Source organism: Myotis yumanensis, unplaced genomic scaffold (genome assembly GCF_028538775.1).
Source record: "Myotis yumanensis isolate MYYU_CA2020_CCGP unplaced genomic scaffold, mMyoYum1.0.hap1 SCAF_6, whole genome shotgun sequence".
NCBI classification, from domain to species: domain Eukaryota; kingdom Metazoa; phylum Chordata; class Mammalia; order Chiroptera; family Vespertilionidae; genus Myotis; species Myotis yumanensis.
Genome location: NW_027223757.1, coordinates 87,616,779 through 87,634,298, shown reverse-complemented (window position 1 = coordinate 87,634,298; position 17,520 = coordinate 87,616,779). Strand labels below are relative to the sequence as shown.

Here is a 17,520-nt window from a genome sequence, read left to right as displayed (position 1 = left end):
ACCTCCTGAAGACTCTCTACAAAAATTAGTCCAAAACCAGTGAGCAAAATTCGTAGGATAAACAGCTTTTTTTTAACATGACTAAAAAATATAGGATATATTTCAGGAAAACCAACGTTCCCAAGAGGCAGCATGTGAAGTACTTCCTAATGGAGATGTATGAAGTAATAACCACACAGATTCTTCTCCTTAATTTCCAATGATACAACGTTAAAGCTTCACAACTTCTCACCCCCAGCCATGCAGCTCGGCCGTCATGTCACTGATCTGGGTTAAGTAGGTAAAGATGAGTCTTAATTAATGGGATTCCTGAACTATAGAATTGGGGAAAGAGGTCTGATGGATTTTATTCCGCTTTAATTGTATACGGTAAGCAGAATTAAGCTACAATGTGTTAACCGACAGAACAGCTGCAAAGGGCCTCTATAGAGAGACTGGACTGTATGCTGGGAATTTGTTTCAGAGGGTGAGAGCAGGCATTTCTGTTTAACATCTAAAGTGGCAGTTTCTATTCACCCGGCCTGCCAAATTGTGTAATTCTTAAACCAGTTTTTAAGTTGTGAGATAAACATTTCTCTAACTGTTGTTGTATAAATGAGACTTTATTGATACTTGATGTTTACCATTTCAAAGTCACACAGGTTAAGTCTTCATGAAGTGTGCACATTCTGTATATAACATACTTAAAGTCAATGCAAATGGTGACCCCCACCCCAGGTTCTTAATGAGTAAGTTAACCGGCTTAATAACCCTCTCCTGCAGAGCTGGGTCAAAGGAAAACACGGATCTGCCTCTGTCAGCTCAGCCGCTGCTGCAGCTCACGGCTCCCAGACAGGAGCCCCGAGGGTGACGGTGACCTTGGTGGCAAGCAGCCCCGGAGGAAGAGGGCCTCAGGGCCAGCAGGTGAGCTCAGGGCACACCCTCGCAGGCAGCAGATGCCTTCCTTCCCCGCACACGCCGGGGCGAACCCAGAGAACACAGGCAGCACCTCAGACAGACAATGGCACTCCCCAGGACAGAAAGAGCCCCCACAGAGAACCCCCGAATATCCCAGGCAGCCTGCACCGAGAGAGCACCACACTGGGCAGTGGGCGAGCGTCCACCATCCGAGTAAGGGAGAGTGGACAGGAAAAGGGGCCACATGTCGAAAGGGGAGCACACCTGTCTTCGAGGGAAAGGGAGGGTATCCCAGCCTTACATGAGACTAGACTGGCTTTCATTTCCTCTAAATGAAAAATAAAACTGTAAAAATAAAAAATGTAAGAGGTAGGTGACAGAGCACGCACATGGCTAAAAGCAAATGATCGAGCTCACAGGCTGCACTGGCAAAGTCTTCCACAACCTAAAGAGATTGAGACTGAATGGGCCGTTACAATAGGTGAAGGACAGCACCGGTGGTTCTGAAACTAGAAGTTCCAGAAAGAAAGAATGGCTGTGCTGGAGGAAAGGAAATTAATTTTTAATTATCAAAATAATTATCAATGTGACAACCCTGAGCTTGACTATAAGACTTTTCAGATTGAATTGACTGGAGGAGAGACAAGAATACACACAAAAATAACGTACCTAGACTCACTGATATAAATGTCAGAAAGACAAGTCTAAAGAAAAAACTCCCTAAAACATCCAGGAAGTGAAAACAGGCATTTCCTAAAACAGAAATGAGACACAGAGGGGCAGTGTCATCTCTCAGCAGCACTGCATGCAGAGAGACCATGAGGCACGCTCTTCACAGAGGTCAGAGAAAGGACCTGGTAACCCAGAATTCTACACCCAAATCGCCATTTGACTGTGAAGGAAAACAAAGGACTTCAGAAAGCCCCCAATCTTGAATTCTCACTAAAAAAAATCATTAGAGGATGATTAACTAAAAAGGGATCCAAGAACTAGGCATGAGTATAAGAAACAGTGATGAGCAACAACAAAAAAAAAAAAAAGAGAAGGATTTAAACAAATGCTGATAATAAAAACAATTAATAGTGATGCAGAATGAAACTCACAGTTGATTTCAACATTTGAAGTGGTATTGGAGCAGGAAAGACAAAAGTGTGCTAAGGTTCCTGAGACAAACCGAGAGAGAAATTTCAAATATTGAGAAAAGCACAAGTAAGTTTATATCTGAATTTACACTGTGCAGACGTGTTGAAATGCAATGCACACCTCGAGGGAAAACGGAAAGTAGCAACACAGAGCACAAACCAGCCAACAGCTCGAAGGGGAAAATGGGGAATGATAAATGGAAAACATAAATCCAGACGGGAGGAACACCGCCGAACCCCATGACGGCCATCACAATAAACATAAGCAGGTGAAAGTAGCCAGTTGAATTTGGCTAAAAAGGCAAAAGCCAGCTATATTTTATTTACCAAACCTATACTTAGAAACAAAACGCCCCAGGGCAGCTGAATTAAGAAATCACGAACGATAAACCACATAAAAGCCAACAGAAAACAAACATCAGCCAAAACAGCTTCAGGGAAAAACGGGATACAAGGAGAAAAGTGCGGACAAAGAGGGCTGTTTCCTGTTGATGGAAGATGTGACCCACGCGGACCACTGGGCAGCCTGGATAAAGAAGCTCTTGCCCGTCGCTTTTTACATCATGTCATTGTTGGGGTGGGCGTCTTTGTAAGTCAGTGAACAAAACAAACCCCCAGCCCTCATGAAGCCTTGATCTAGTGCCATGGTCGGCAAACTGCGGCTCGCGAGCCACATGCGGCTCTTTGGCCCTTTGAGTGTGGCTCTTCCTAAGCCTTAGGAGTACCCTAATTAAGTTAGTAACAATGTACCTACCTATTTAGTTTAAGTTTAAGAAATTTGGCTCTCAAAAGAAATTTCAATCGTTGTACGGTTGATATTTGGCTCTGTTGACTAATGAGTTCGCCGACCACTGATCTAGTGCAGTGGTTCTCCACCTTGGCTGCACATTGGAATCACCTGGGAATCTTTTTAAAATCCTGATTTCTGGGCCTCATCCTCCGGAAATTCTGTTTCTTTGTTACTAATGTTGTGGCCCCACCCCATAACAAAGAAACAGAATTTCCGGAGGATGAGGCCCAGAAATCAGGATTTTAAAAAGATTCCCAGGTGATTCTAATGTGCAGCCAAGATTGAGAACCCCTGTGGAAGGCAGACAGAGAGAAAACTAATGAGTAATCAAACTATGCCGAGTTTCAGCTGGTGCCAAGTGCTGGAAAAAGAAAACAGGAAAGGGGGACGGGGAGTGGTTTCAAATGGGGTGACAAGGGGAGGTCTCACTGAGAAGGGGATACATGAGCAGAGACCTCAAGGAGCTGAGGAGACAACTGTGCAGATTCTGGAGGAAGAACGCTCCCTGCAGAGGGCGCAGCGAGAGCTGAGGGTGACTTGGGCAGGGGCTGGGAGACGTGGGCATCATGGGAGGAGAAACAGACATCCAGGAAACGGGCACTGCGGTTCCCTCCCGGGACGACTTTAGGAAGTTCCAAAATAAGACGCCTGAGATCAACCCCCTGAAAAAGGACATACCCTTAAAGATTATGTAAAAAGGGAGACTTTTAGAAAAGTGTGAAATCCTGTCTAGGAGACATGAATTTAACCTAAAGACCCGTTATCAGCCCTAACCGGTTTGGCTCAGTGTATAGAGCAGCTGTGGGCAAACTACGGCCCGCGGGCCGGATCCGGCCCGTTTGAAATGAATAAAACTAAAAAAAAAAAAAAGACCGTACCCTTTTATGTAATGATGTTTACTTTGAATTTATATTAGTTCACACAAACACTCCATCCATGCTTTTGTTCCGGCCCTCCGGTCCAGTTTAAGAACCCATTGTGGCCCTCGAGTCAAAAAGTTTGCCCACCCCTGGTATAGAGCGTCGGAGTATGGACTGAAGGATCCCAGGTTCGATTCCAGTCAAGGGCATGTACCTTGGTTTCAGGCACATCCCCAGTAGGGGGTGTGCAGGAGGCAGCTGGTCGATGTTTCTAACTCTCTATCCCTCTCCCTTCCTCTCTGTAAAAAATCAATAAAATATATATTTTTTAAAAAGACCCATTATCAGATTCTGACTCTAAGCAAAACAGCTTAGGCCTCCTCAATTGCATTTCACCCACGGTACGGAAAGACGTATTAAAGGAGAAGGGCTTCGTTAACAGGTTTCGGGGGCTGATGCACAGCATGGTGATGATGACCAATAACCCTGTGCCATAGACTTGAATGCTGTCATGAGAGATCTTAAATGTTCTCACTATAACGTAACTATGTGATGAGATGGAGGCCCCTAGTTACTACTATAGTGAATCATTTTGCAACTTACAATTGTTTCAGATCAACATGCCGTACACCTTCAGTTTATACAATGGTACATTTCAATTTTATCTCAGTAATAAAGTTGTGGGGGCGGGGGAGAAGAAGGGCTTGGTTTGAAAAGGAATCATGCAACAGGGTCTGAGAGAAAAATGAGGCAATGTGCTTCCAACAGCGTTCCTGGGAAAGGGTTTACTGATCAATGGACTTGAAAAGGGGTTATTTAGCAGCTAGCTTTCATTTTCATCATAAAGATTGGTATATCTGGGAGTGCTTAGGTCACTGAAATCACCCAGATGATTGCAGGGTCGGAAAGCAACCTCATTAAGTAGTAGCTGCGGGAGGGGACTTTGCCGGCATATCGTACATGAGTAAAATGGTATTCTGATTTATGCGGTGTTCTCAGGTGGCGCTGTCCTTAGAGTCATCAGACTGAAACTGTCTGGACACACAGAAATAAAAGGGTCCTCGAGGCGAAGGACCAGGCTGTGAAATATAGCTATTACACTGAGGTGGAGCTGGGTCAGCCATTAGCAGGCCTCCCAGGTGTCACCCACCCCGAGTCCCACATCCATCTAACCCCTGGAACACGGGGCTGAGGGAAGAGCTCCGGCCTTATGAGAACACCGCCTGGGGCTCTGCGCCACCAGCCATCGACCGGAACAGGGCCACTTAATCTCTCTGATCCTCCGAGATTTATGTAGCTTTCACATGGGAATAACAGAGCTATTCCGTCTATCACACCGGCTTGTTCTGGGGCTCGGAGTCTAAATCTAAAACAAACAGCTCTGCGAATAAAGGGTTTTAATGCGATCGTCATTACGTACCCTGCAGCCTGCATACGTAACTAATACACCGAGGCACGTTACCACGATTATCTGATAACTGAAGACACGATGAAAAACCACTAACCCACTCAACAGAACACAGGAAATCCTACCTCTCAGCCACGGGCTTGGCAATGTTTTCAAAAATGGTCTCTTGGTTTGTATCTTGATCAAAAATCCTTTGAAATCTGCAAATGTGAAAACAGTAATTATCTTAAAGCTGGGCCGTCACACACTATTAGATTAATCTTTTTTCCTTTTTTCTGACGGCTCTGTAAATGAGCCCATGTTTACGGCACTGGGCTCACCTACCCTAGCACAATGTTGGCCTGTGGTCCCGGCCACACTGCGCTGCTGTCTCCCTGTATACACACGGCGGGTAAACAGTATTGCTTTGACAGGGTCTGCACAATAAATCCCTCTGAAACGCTGCAGCGGCTTTGAACCAAATAACAAACTGTGTGTTTTTAGCTCTCAAGAGGGACAGTGTCTTCAACTGGCATCAGATGCACATCGAGATAAGGGCATGAAACGGAAACCCAAGACCAGGATGTGAACAGCCAGAGAACCTCTGATGTCTGACCCGTCAGGACAGAAGGCAGCTGTGAAACGCAGGATGATTGAACTTGGTCTTAAAATGCTGCACTGACGTTTACTTCCCACTCGTTAGGTACAACATCCTCATATTGGCTACTTCATTTCCAGGGAACTTTACTTCACTTTGTGGATCATGAGTCAAAAGTCCAAAAATGAAGGAAGATAGACTGTCCTGCACAGAGAAGTCCATATCTGATTGGCAGGCTGGGCATGGGGAGGTGTGACGGAGTCAAGTTCACGCTTCGTGCATTGCTGCTCACTTGGCTTAGTGCAGGGTCACACCCACCGAGGAATGCCCAGGGCAGGAAACACACAACCTATTCTTCTACAGTGTGGTGAGTTGCCACCAGCAAGTCTGTCCCCCATTAAAACATCAGAGAGAGAGAGAGAAAGAGAAAGAAAGAGAGAGGGAGGGAGGCAGGGGAAAGAAGAGAGGGAGAGAGAGAGGGAGAGAGAGAGAAGGAAGGTAGTATATAAGGTAAAATGTTAACAATTGGTGGATCTCCCACATAGAATATAGGAAGAGTTGGTTGCATTATTTTTCCACCTCTTCAGCATATTGAAAAGTTTTCAAAATAAAAACTGTGGGGATCAGAGGGATGCTTTAAAGCAAAGCCTTTAAAACAAACACACTGAGGGCTCCTACGCAGCTTTCAGAGTGGCTTGGGAACCTTCGGCCTCTGTGTCTACCTAACACAAGTGAGTTGGGCACATCTTCGATTAATGTAGAGACGACATGAAATGTAGAACTGTTTTCACTACTGGGGAGTTCAGAAGGCTATCTGGAGTGGGGCTGAGAATATAAAATAAAATGGAATTCATTGTCTTTAATCAAAATTAATTTCAAAACATCCCTATAAGCTCAAGGGTGGGGTGGGGAATGTCCAGCTTGCAGGCCACATAAGGCCCATGAAATCATTGGTAAGTTGAGAATTTTACATGGTCCGCGAATAATATTATAAATATCTGTGACAAATACACTCACCAGTCCAATATTAAATAAAAGAAAATGGACATGGAGACACAAACTACAGCAAAAACAAGGCGTTTAATGTCGGTCTCGGGAGATCGGGTGTCTGCTGGGCAGGCACGCCCAAAGTGGTTACAACCAGTATTTTATTCCCTGCTGTGCAGGTCCCTCCCCTGGTTCCTCATTGGCTGAGGACTGTGGGGTGTACAATCTTCCCGGAACCGTCACCTAAGTTTCATTATTTCCTTAGAGGGTATTCTTTCCTTCCCAGTTTAAGTCCCCTTGTCAGTTTGTCCCGCCCCAACATCCTGTTTGCCTGGGGACTCTCCAGGTGCCTGAACTTGGTCACATCAGCAGGCCATTATGCAAGCAAACTACCAGGAATTTTCCATTCAGGGTTAAATGCCTTGCCTCAAAAATGGACCACCACTGACTTTATTGCTAACAATATCCAAATGGCCCTTGGCAGAAAAAAGGTTCCCCACCCCTGTGTATAGCTTATCAACCTCCATTTGAAGAAACTAACAATGAAACCATATACAAAGAGAGATTGCAGGGCACCCTGGCTGCTACGTCATTCAGCAGGCAAGATTATGTTTTAGACAACGACATTAACGTGGGTGCCCAGAACACGCCTCACACCCTATCCGTGCACCAGGGCCCAGATACAAACACAGGGGGCACGGCCACTCTGTGCTGTTCAGGGCCCCGCTGGCTGTGACACTGAACACAGACCCAGTGGTGCTTGTGAGGATGAGGCTGAGGCTGATTTGGTTCTTTACCAGGTTGACGATGACTGGCTAAGTCAACAGCCATTCCCAGCCCCACTTCCTTAAGTTACAGGAATGACAACTACCACCAGGTAAACCAAAGAGATGGCCGGGGTTTCCGTAAACCATACAATAGCATTAAACATCAAATCATCATCCCAAAACATTTTATCTTTTATAATTATAGCTGCACAGTAATCTGAAAAGGCATTGTGATCATCTATTTTCTGAAAACCTTTGCAGAGCAAAATAGTTTACCAACTTGAGTGTCATCTTTTACAGCGGAAGAGGCTGCTTTATCCCGGGGACATAAAGCCACTGACTCATGGCCCTGGAGCAAGCCAATAATGCACCTTGAGACATGACTTGGGTTTCCTGATTCCTAGGAGGCCCGTTCATCATGAGGAGGTTGTGTAGGCTTTTTCCAAAGTCTATTTCAAATCTGGCACATACTGACCTCTCCCCACCCAGAAACTGCTCGTCCTGGCCTTCCTCAGCCCAGGAAATGACAACTCCATCCTTCTAGAAGTTCAGTCCAAAACCCTTAGGGCATCCTTGGCTCCTCTCTTTCCATTGCACTCTATACCCAACCCATCAGCAAACTCTGTCATCTCTGACCTTTAAAATACTTGCAGAATCCAACTATTTCTCAACATTTCCACTTGCTACTACCCCGGCCCAAACTACCAAAATGTCTTGCCTGGTCTCCTTTACTCCCTTACAGTTAGTTTATTTGCTACATGTTAGCAAGAATGATCCTGCTCAAACTTAAGCGGGATTGTTTCATTCTTCTGATCAAAATCCTCCATTACCTCCCATGGCACTTTGGGGAAGAGCTCCATATGATCTGGCCACTCTGCTGACCCTTTAACCTTCTCCTGCTGCCCCCCGCCTCCCATCCCCACCCTTGCTTACTCTCCTCAAGCCACACAGATGCCTTCTCTTCAACAAGCCAGGCATTCCCCCCTCTCAGGGACTTAGCTCTCACTATATTCTTGGCCGGGACTTCCCATTCCTCAGATATCTGAATATCTGGCTTCCTTGCCTCCTTCAAGTTCTTGTTCAAATGTCGCCCTCTTGTCCACCTCCCCTGAGAGGCCTGTGAAATGCTGCCACCTTCCCTCCCCTTTGCTGCCCTTCGCCAGCACTCCTCTGTCCCCTTCGCTGCCTTGTTTGGCTCCATGGCCCTTAACACTTTCTGACACACATTGTACTTATTGATCTTGCCCATCTCCTCCCACTAAAATGTAAGTAGCATCAGAGCAGGGGCTGTGCTGCCCTCCCTGCTGTGTTCCTAGCCATGAAAACAGCTCACAGTGAATGATCAATAAATGTTTATTGGTTAAGTGGATTTTTCTTGGGAGAAAACAGCCTTAAAATGCTTACATAGGTATCTCTGATCATATGTGTAAGTTAAATATTTTATTAATATCTTTATTTAAAATACCAAACCAATATTTCTAATTCAGAGATTTAGAAAGAATGATCAAGTGATTTTAAAATAAGCAATCAGCACTTTTTCTTTGTGATATTATTTCTTTACAATTTATTTTTAAAATTTATCTTTATTATTTAAAGTATTACAGATGTCTGCTTTTTTTGTTTGTTTTCCCCATTGACCCTCTCTTCCCCACACCCACCCTCCCAAGCCTTTGCCACACTATTGTCTGTGTCCATGGGTTATGCACATATGCATATAAGTTCCCTGGTTAATCCTCACATCCCTCACCCCACCTTTAGTCTGTTCATCAGTCTGTTCATGGTTCTATGTCTCTGGATCTATTTTGTTCATCAGTTTATTTTGTTCATTAGATTCCACATATGAGTGAGATCATGTGATTCTTGTCTTTCTCTGGTTTATTTCGCTTAGCATAATATTCTCCAGGGCAAACAGCACTTTTTCAATAACCATATATTTAAATTCTCTCTGTATCTATATAACCTAAAGAATACTTTGGAAAGGGCCAATTCATAGCGACATGGCCAATTTCTCTTAATCATCGGCAACATGCTGAAACAGAAGCATGCTGAATAAAATGTTTTAGCAAAGTGTGGCTTGTAGAGAATGGTGTAGGGCAGCTATCATGAATTCACAGCTACTATGGTATGTAGCAAGTTTACACCAGTGGGAGAATGCCCCCTTCAGAAAAATGAAGTCACTTACTATAAGGCTACTTCTTAAAGGACAGAATGAAATGCGATGGGGAGCCAAAAAGGCAAGATGAGGACCCCTCACTATGTGAGCAATTGCTAGCAATCCTGCTTGTACTCATTGTGAAAGGAACACAAGACAATGGGTGAAGTAGGAGAGAGATACATGCATGACCGACAAAGGGCAGAGTTGTGAAGACCAGAGAACTTTCTGAGACAAACAAATAAGAGTAAATAAATATGAAGGAGAGAGAGAGAACCATAAAAATAAAATATCCAGGATGGTTTTATCCAAGGGGCAAGGGTTGGAATAGCTACATAATAAGGACCATGTAAAACAGTTCAGGAAGAAAAGCAAGAGAGCAACTAGGATGCCTTCAGTGGCACCCAGCAATCCGCCACCTAAGCACAAGCCACAGATCAAATATGGGTTTAACTTGGGCTCAAACTTCTCCAAAAATCAAAAGTGGGCGTTAAAGGACATCACATAATCTGAAACTGGAGAATAAAGACGGTATGAACTAGCCATAATCCCAACATTCCAGGCCTGGCTACTGGAGAGTGTTTGGACTAAAGGCACGGGTGACAGTCCAAGGGTGGCTGCTTGGTACTTTTCACCTGAGCCGCAGGTTCAGCACTGTCCAAGAGCAATGTAATGCAGTCCATTATGTGAGCATCAATGTTATTTAAAATGTCCTAGTGGCCATGTTTTGTTTAAAGTAAAAAGAAACAGGTGAAATTGGTTTTAATATATCTTAACACAATATATTAAACATGTTATCATTTTAATATGGAATCAACATAAAAATATTCTTGAGATATTTTACATTACATTTTTTCATACTAAGCTTTCAAAAATCTTTTATGTACTTTTCACTTACTAGCCTCAGTTTGGACTAGCTACACTTCAAGTGCTTCAGAGCTACCTGCGGCGAGCGGCTGCTACACTGGACAGTACAGATATAGGCTGTTCATGCATGCGCTGAGGTCTGTATATCATCTATGTTATAAAGAAGGCTCACCTATACGGGATACAGATCAGACCTTAAGTGCTTATCTTGAATAACGTTTAGTCATGCAATGAACTTCCTGTAGGTGCTAACCCCTAGAGAGCCAAGTAGGAAAAGCATAACACTGATGTGGCAAAGCAAGGCTGGGACCTTGGGATACCATGGTGGACACAGAAATATACCCTCCTTTCAGCTTGGAGCACAGCAGTGAAAAGACAACTTAAGTTCCATCCGCCAGCCCTAACTGGTTTGGCTCAGTGGATAGAGCGTCAGCCTGCGGACTCAAGGTCCCAGGTTCGATTCCGGTCAAGGGCATGTACCTTGGTTGCGGGCACATCCCCAGTAGAAGGTGTGCAGGAGGCAGCAGATCAATGTTTCTCTCTCATCGATGTTTCTAACTCTCTATCCTTCTCCCTTCCTCTCTGTAAAAAATCAATAAAATATATATATATAAAAAAAATTCCATCTGCCAGATGACAGAGAACTGCCCTGCCTTCTCCCCAGCACATGCATATGAGTGCAGTATGTGTTCGTTCAATAGCAAAACAGATATAAAGAAGGAGAAAGATACACTTACTTAAATCTGTAGCTTTCTCGCTTATTATTCACAAATCCATCTGCCAAATCACGAGGTAAGATAATTTCCAAGCTGGGTGTAACTTTTTCATCTTCATTTATGGAATAAATCTGCAAACATGAAGACAGCAAATGAATATAAAGTGGTGAATTTCAGGCTTGAACTATGACCATATTATTATGCTGTGCACTGAAATCTTATAAAAAATATACTTTTAAGATAAAAAGTCAAAACATAGTACAATTTGGGTAATTTTCCTCTTTGAACTGTGCGCAGCCTCAAACAAATATATGAAATTGAACAAGAGGTAAAACCTAAATCAATGCTCTGTCAAAGCTCAGATCCTCTTTGACAATCTAATATTCAAATTTGAACATTTTTGAGTACCTCTGTTGTTGAGAAACCAATAACCCTGAAAACAGCATTTTATATAAATATTGCTTTGGAATTATGGACCAGAAATTAACACTTTATTACAAGCAACAGCATTTCTGAGCATTTACAAAATGCTAGACAAGAAGAAAAAAGGACTAGGTCTGAGACTTCTCAGAGAGCTCAAAAGAATGCTCTCATTCAAGTTATGTTCAAAGAAGCCCAAGTTTTCATGACACATATTCAGGCTTTTCATAAAAGATATGTGGTTTCAAAAGACAAGTATATCTCATGTCTTTGATGTCATTTTCAAGGCTGTACTTCCAGCTCAGCCACTAATTAGCAAATGACCTGGGAAAGTCACTTCACCACTAAGCTGATATGGAATGAAGGGTCTTAATAAACCCCCTTTCAACTTAATATTCTCTGTCTTCTTGGTTACCTACTCCTTTATTTATTGGCCAGAAAATATCAAAAGTCAAGCTTATAAAAAGATCATGTGGAATAAAGAAAGACCTATGACTTTTTGTGTCCAAAGACCTGGCCCAACGCTAATCTCAATTTACCAGATGTGTGACCAGCCACCACTTCAGAATCTTGGTTCCTTATACCTAAAATGAGGAAAACAGAATTGCCTCCCTTTACAATATTGCTGCAGGGGTCAAATGACGTCATGGAAAGGAAGCATTTTGTAATGCACCATAAAAAATGTTAGTCATTAGATTTAGAGGTTTTTAAGAAAGACTTCTTGTCTTTCACCAGGAAATAAAATTATTTCTAACAAGCAATACTTCCTGTTTAAGACCCAATTAGATGCTTGATTATGGGGGAAAGTCATATTCCTAAACAAATAAAAGCCTACCTAAATCTCCAGAAAATCTGAATAATTTTCCTAAGCAGACTTCTAGTGAAGAATCTCTGTAAAATGACATTATTTGTAGAAAGTAATGGCATCAGGTGCATGGCTTTATGGCTAGGTTTTCTCAAGAGACATTTAAAAATTATATCCTGTAGGTCACTACATTAAAAAAAAAAAAAAAAAAAGATTAATGCCCAGAAAGGTGAGTAAAAGGGATTGTAAGACGTGAAACATACACGAGTGAGGGCTGCCACGCATTAAAACAAAGAGCCCTGGCCGATTTTGCTCAGTGGGTAGAGCATCGGCCTGCGAATTGAGGGGTCCTAGATTCGATTCCGGTCAAGGGCACATGCCCGGGTTGTGGGCTCAATCCCCAGTGGGGGACTTGCAGGAGGCAGCCAATCCACGATTCTCTCTCATCATGGATGTTTCTATCTCTCTCCCTCTCTTCCTTCCTCTCTGAAATCAGTAAAAATATTTTTTAAAAACCACAAAAAACAAACAAAACAACAACAAAAACCCTGTAGCACTCAGTGTTCAGAAGACAAGATGGAACAGCTACTAGCATAGAAATAGCGACTCTCCACCATCAGTAAGCCATTCTTTGGGACGTGAAGAAAAGCCCCTTATAACCAGAAAACGTGTTTAGTCCAATAGATTGACTTTCTATCCTTAGTCACAAAAGTATTTGAGATAGAGTAGTTTTTTAAGAATAGAAGACAATTAGATCTAATGAAAAGATGAATATGAAAATATTCAAAATACACAAAGCAGAATACAAATGAAAAAGCATTGCCATTATCAGAAGTTCATCTTAGGTATTTTCTGATTTATTAGCCTATAAATTACTGTAGTGCCTTAAGAAATAAGATTAATGGAGCAGTGGAATCATAAAATGAAGAGAAAAAAACCCACTTTGAATCACTCTTGGTTTAAAGCTACAAGCAGCATTTCCAGTTTGAGAAACAACCATACAATCTTTTGGGGGCAAAAAAGGATGCTAAAAGCGGGATTTCTAAGGGAGAACAGGGATACACTAACTCAAAATTTGTTCATCTGTGCTCTCTCGGTTTTGTGTATGTGGCATAATGTTGCATCTCGGTCAGAAACCTGACATTATGAAAATACAGTATGACACCTCAAAACACTTGTGGAGTACCAATCTACTACACAGAATCCCACAAAAGAAATGCAAAAGAAGGCACATTAAAATACCCAAACATTGCATTTTAAGAAAAGAGAAAGTTCAATATTAAATCCAAGATTCTCCATCAACCCATCCACAGTTCTGCCTCTATCCTCTCACATCACCATATCTAAGCACCTGCTTCTGACTGCAAAGTCCATGTGGACAAGTTCAACATTTTTACTAAGAATCTAGAGGGGAGAGGGGGAGGCAGGCATTACATACATCTTTTACATATGATGCACTTTTTAAAACCTTCTCATACTCTTGTACGTGAATATAAGAGGAAAGAAATTGGGGAAAAACCCATATCAACTTTCTATACTGCTTTATTCCTTGTTTTAAAAAAGCCAATCTTTCCTTTAGATTCTTCTCCTGCATCTTTTCAATGCATTTCATGAGTAAAAAAAAAAAAAAAGTGATGACAAAGACACTATATTCTCCTTGTTTGAGGAGAATACATAAATACACAAATTACACATGATCAATGCTAAGCTATGAGATGCTACGATATTACATTTATACATGTGCCCAGTGTAGAAACATAGATATGGGCTAGAAATAAAATATTAGTAATACACCCATTCCAGGCACTGATTAATAAGACTCAGATTGCCCTTGCCTTAATCCTCACTTTGTGAGGCAAAAAGGTTGTCTGAAGAGCCAAGAGCTTTGGAATAATAATTTTTTTTAAAAAATCCTACGTTAAAATCAGGGCTCTGCCACTTGAGAGGTGGGTGGCTTGGGCACATTATTCATCCTGAGACTCAGTTTCCTCATCTATAAAATGAGGAAAATGGCATTAACTTTGCAGGGTTTTCATGAAAACCAGAGATAATGCAGACAAAGCACATTAGTAAGAATGACTAAGCCCCTTTCCAAGGAGAGAAAACAAAGTTTTGAAACATTTAAGAAGCATTCAAAGTTTCTCTACTCAGAGCAAGAGCAATGTTTTAACTGTCTCTATACCCTTCTGAGCTCACAACCTAGGCAGTGATGGCGAACCTATGACACGCATGGCAGAGGTGACACATGAACTCATTTTTTTGGTTGATTTTTCTTTGTTAAATGACATTTAAATATATAAAATAAATATCAAAAATATAAATCTTTGTTTTACTATGGTTGCAAATATCAAAAAATTTCTATATGTGACACGGCACCAGAGTTAAGTTAGGGTTTTTCAAAATGCTGACACGCCAAGCTCAAAAGGTTTGCCATCACTGAGTGAGTGCTCAGCTAATGTTTTCTGAATGAAGAGTAGATGAGTATTCTTTGTGTCAGGATGCATAAATATCCATTTACATATGCAGCGAGCTCATTTTTCTGCTGCGGAGTGGAAATATAGTCCACAAAATTCTAAGGGCCTACTGCGTGCAGAGCCTCTGTGTATCTGTATTTGAATCTATTATCTGCAACCTCTCAGACATGTATGGACACGCATCTCTTGCACGCCTTGCCTGAGTGTGGGACACAAGTCTGAGTGCATGTGTGTGTGCAGAGATGCGTGACCATTTCCCAGGAAGGGGCAATACGTGTGCCGAGTTGAGGTGCAGCCTACGTGAGTGTACAAATACACATCAGGGCATGCGTTTGCCCCCGGGTGAACAGGTGTGCCCGGGTGTGTGTATGCGTGCTCTGTGGAGCGTGTGTCTGCGCTCACAGGGGGTGGGAGTGCCCGGGTGTCTGTCTGTCCGAGTCCTGACAGCGGGGCTCCTCCGACAGAGGGTGCAGGGTTCCGTGAGGCACCCTGCGCCCGACACCCAGCCCCTCCCCCGGGCCCAGGCCCCACGCGGGCCGCCCCTCCCCCGGCCGGGAAGGCCCCGCGGCTCGGGCACCCTCGCTGCTCCGACCCGTACCCCTTGCGGCTGCTTCCGGACAGTGGGCTTCACCCTGGCGAAAATCTGGATCGTCTGCTTCACCATCTCCTCCTCTGGCACTGTACTGACCCTTGACCTCTCAGGCCCAAGCGCCCCAAACTTCGGATTCCCACCACCTCCAGCGAGCGGCAGCCTTAGCAACAGTAACTAGGGACACTACCCAAGGAGCAATGCGCCAACCAGGACCGCCTCCCCTCGCTAATTGGTTGCTAATGGAGTGCCCCGCCCCCCATCCCCCAGGGAAGCACTGAGGGGCGGGGTTGAGGGGGGCTGAGCGGAGAGTACTCCGCACGTGCGATGCGGAGGCCTGGGCTGCAGGCTTAGCTCCAGAGCTGATCTGGAGAGTGGCTAATGAGCGACAATCACCATGCCTTTCCCGGTCCCTTAATCCATTCTTCCCTTTTTAGCACTGAAGTCATTCTGTTTTTTATTATTCATTCATGGAATACATGGCACTTGATCTGTGGCAGCAAGGTGCTGGCTGGGTGGGGATCCTGAGCTGCGCAGAACTGCCTCTGCCCTCCTGGGGATTAGGTCAGATGCAGGAGACAGATTTTCATCAGGGAATTAGGAATTAGGTCGGGGTAAGCAAGGGGTTCTGAGAAGGTACCTCACCTAGCTCTGCTGCGGAAGAGGCCAAGACTGGAGAGAGGGGGACTGTGTCCCATGCAATCGTCAGGTCAAGAAAGAATGGGCTCCTTGGCGCAGTGTTGGAGGGAATGTAAGTTGATGCAGCCACTGTGGAAAAAGTAGGGAAGTTCCTAAAAAGAATTAAAAGTAGAATTGCAATCCCACTCACTCTTGAGTATATGTCCAAAGATGAAATCAGACGCCTAGGAGATATCTGCACTCCCATATCTATTGCAGCATTCGCCAAGATGTAGACCAACGTGGTGTCCACTGATGGATGCGTGGATAAAGAAAATGTGATATACATAATGAAATACTTTTATATTATGCCTTATATCTACAATAGAGTGAGATATCTATCTATCTATCTATCTATCTATATATATATATATATATATATTAGAGTTAACCACGAGAGCTAGAACAGATGGCATTGAGTGTATCTACTGATAACATGGTCCCAGTACTGCCTGTGAAATATAAGTGGAACTGATTTTCATATCCTTAGCAAGACAGAAATCACTTTTTCTATTTGTATAACAACCATCATGCTCACACTAAAATGACACCCAATGGGCATTAGAAAACGTTCAATGTACTTAAATGTGAGATGGAATATTATTCTGCCACACAAAAGAAGGTCCTGCCATTTGGCAATAACATGAATGAAGCTGAAGGCATGATGCTAAGTGAAATAAGGGATACAAATAAAGACCAAGACTGTATGATCTCACTTACACGTGGAAGCTGAAAAAATGGAACTCGTAGAAACAGAAAGTAGATTGGTGGTTGTCAGGGAATGAGTGGGGGAAATGGGGAGATATTGTTCAAATGGTACAAACTTTCAGTTATAAGAGGAATAGGTTCTGGGGATCTAATTAACAGCATGGTGATGATAGTTAACAATATTGTATTACATACTTGAAAGTTGCCAAACGACTGAATCTTAAATGTTCTCGTCACACAGAGAAAAAGTTAATTATGTGAGGCGATGGAGGTGTTAACTAAGCTGATTGTGATCATCATTTCACAAGACACACATGTGTCAAATTATCACATTGTACATCTTAAACTTAGATGTCAATTATATCTCAATAAAGCTGGAATAAATACATAAAAGGATGAGCACCGCAACAGACACTGCTAACACATGAAAAGGTATTCCGCATCATTACCCACCAGGGAAACACACATTAAAACCACAGTGAGATAGCACCATACACTATCAGGATTAAAAAAAAAAAAAAGCAAAAAAAAACAGATGCTGACATGGATACAGAGAAACTGAGTCATTCACACTTTACCGGTGGGAATGTGTAGTGTAAAATGTGTCATGACCAGTACAGACATTCTAAAAAACAGTTTCGCAGTTTGTTTGTTTTTTTTACAAAACTAAAGATGCAACTACA

At 43.0% G+C, this 17,520-nt stretch overlaps 1 protein-coding gene across 1 annotated transcript in view; it reads right to left on the bottom strand.

The window, feature by feature from the left end:
* Positions 1–15,537, bottom strand: part of KIF6 (kinesin family member 6) — a 404,956-nt gene extending 389,419 nt beyond the window's left edge. Inside the window, exons 1-3 of the mRNA XM_070419405.1 lie at positions 15,461–15,537; positions 11,185–11,294; positions 5,223–5,297 (exon numbers count right to left, since the gene is read on the bottom strand). Of these exons, the coding sequence (XP_070275506.1) occupies positions 5,223–5,297; positions 11,185–11,294; positions 15,461–15,526 (251 nt within the window). The 5' untranslated portion in view covers positions 15,527–15,537. The remainder of the gene's footprint in view (positions 1–5,222; positions 5,298–11,184; positions 11,295–15,460) is intronic.
* Between the last annotated feature and the right edge of the window lie 1,983 nt (positions 15,538–17,520).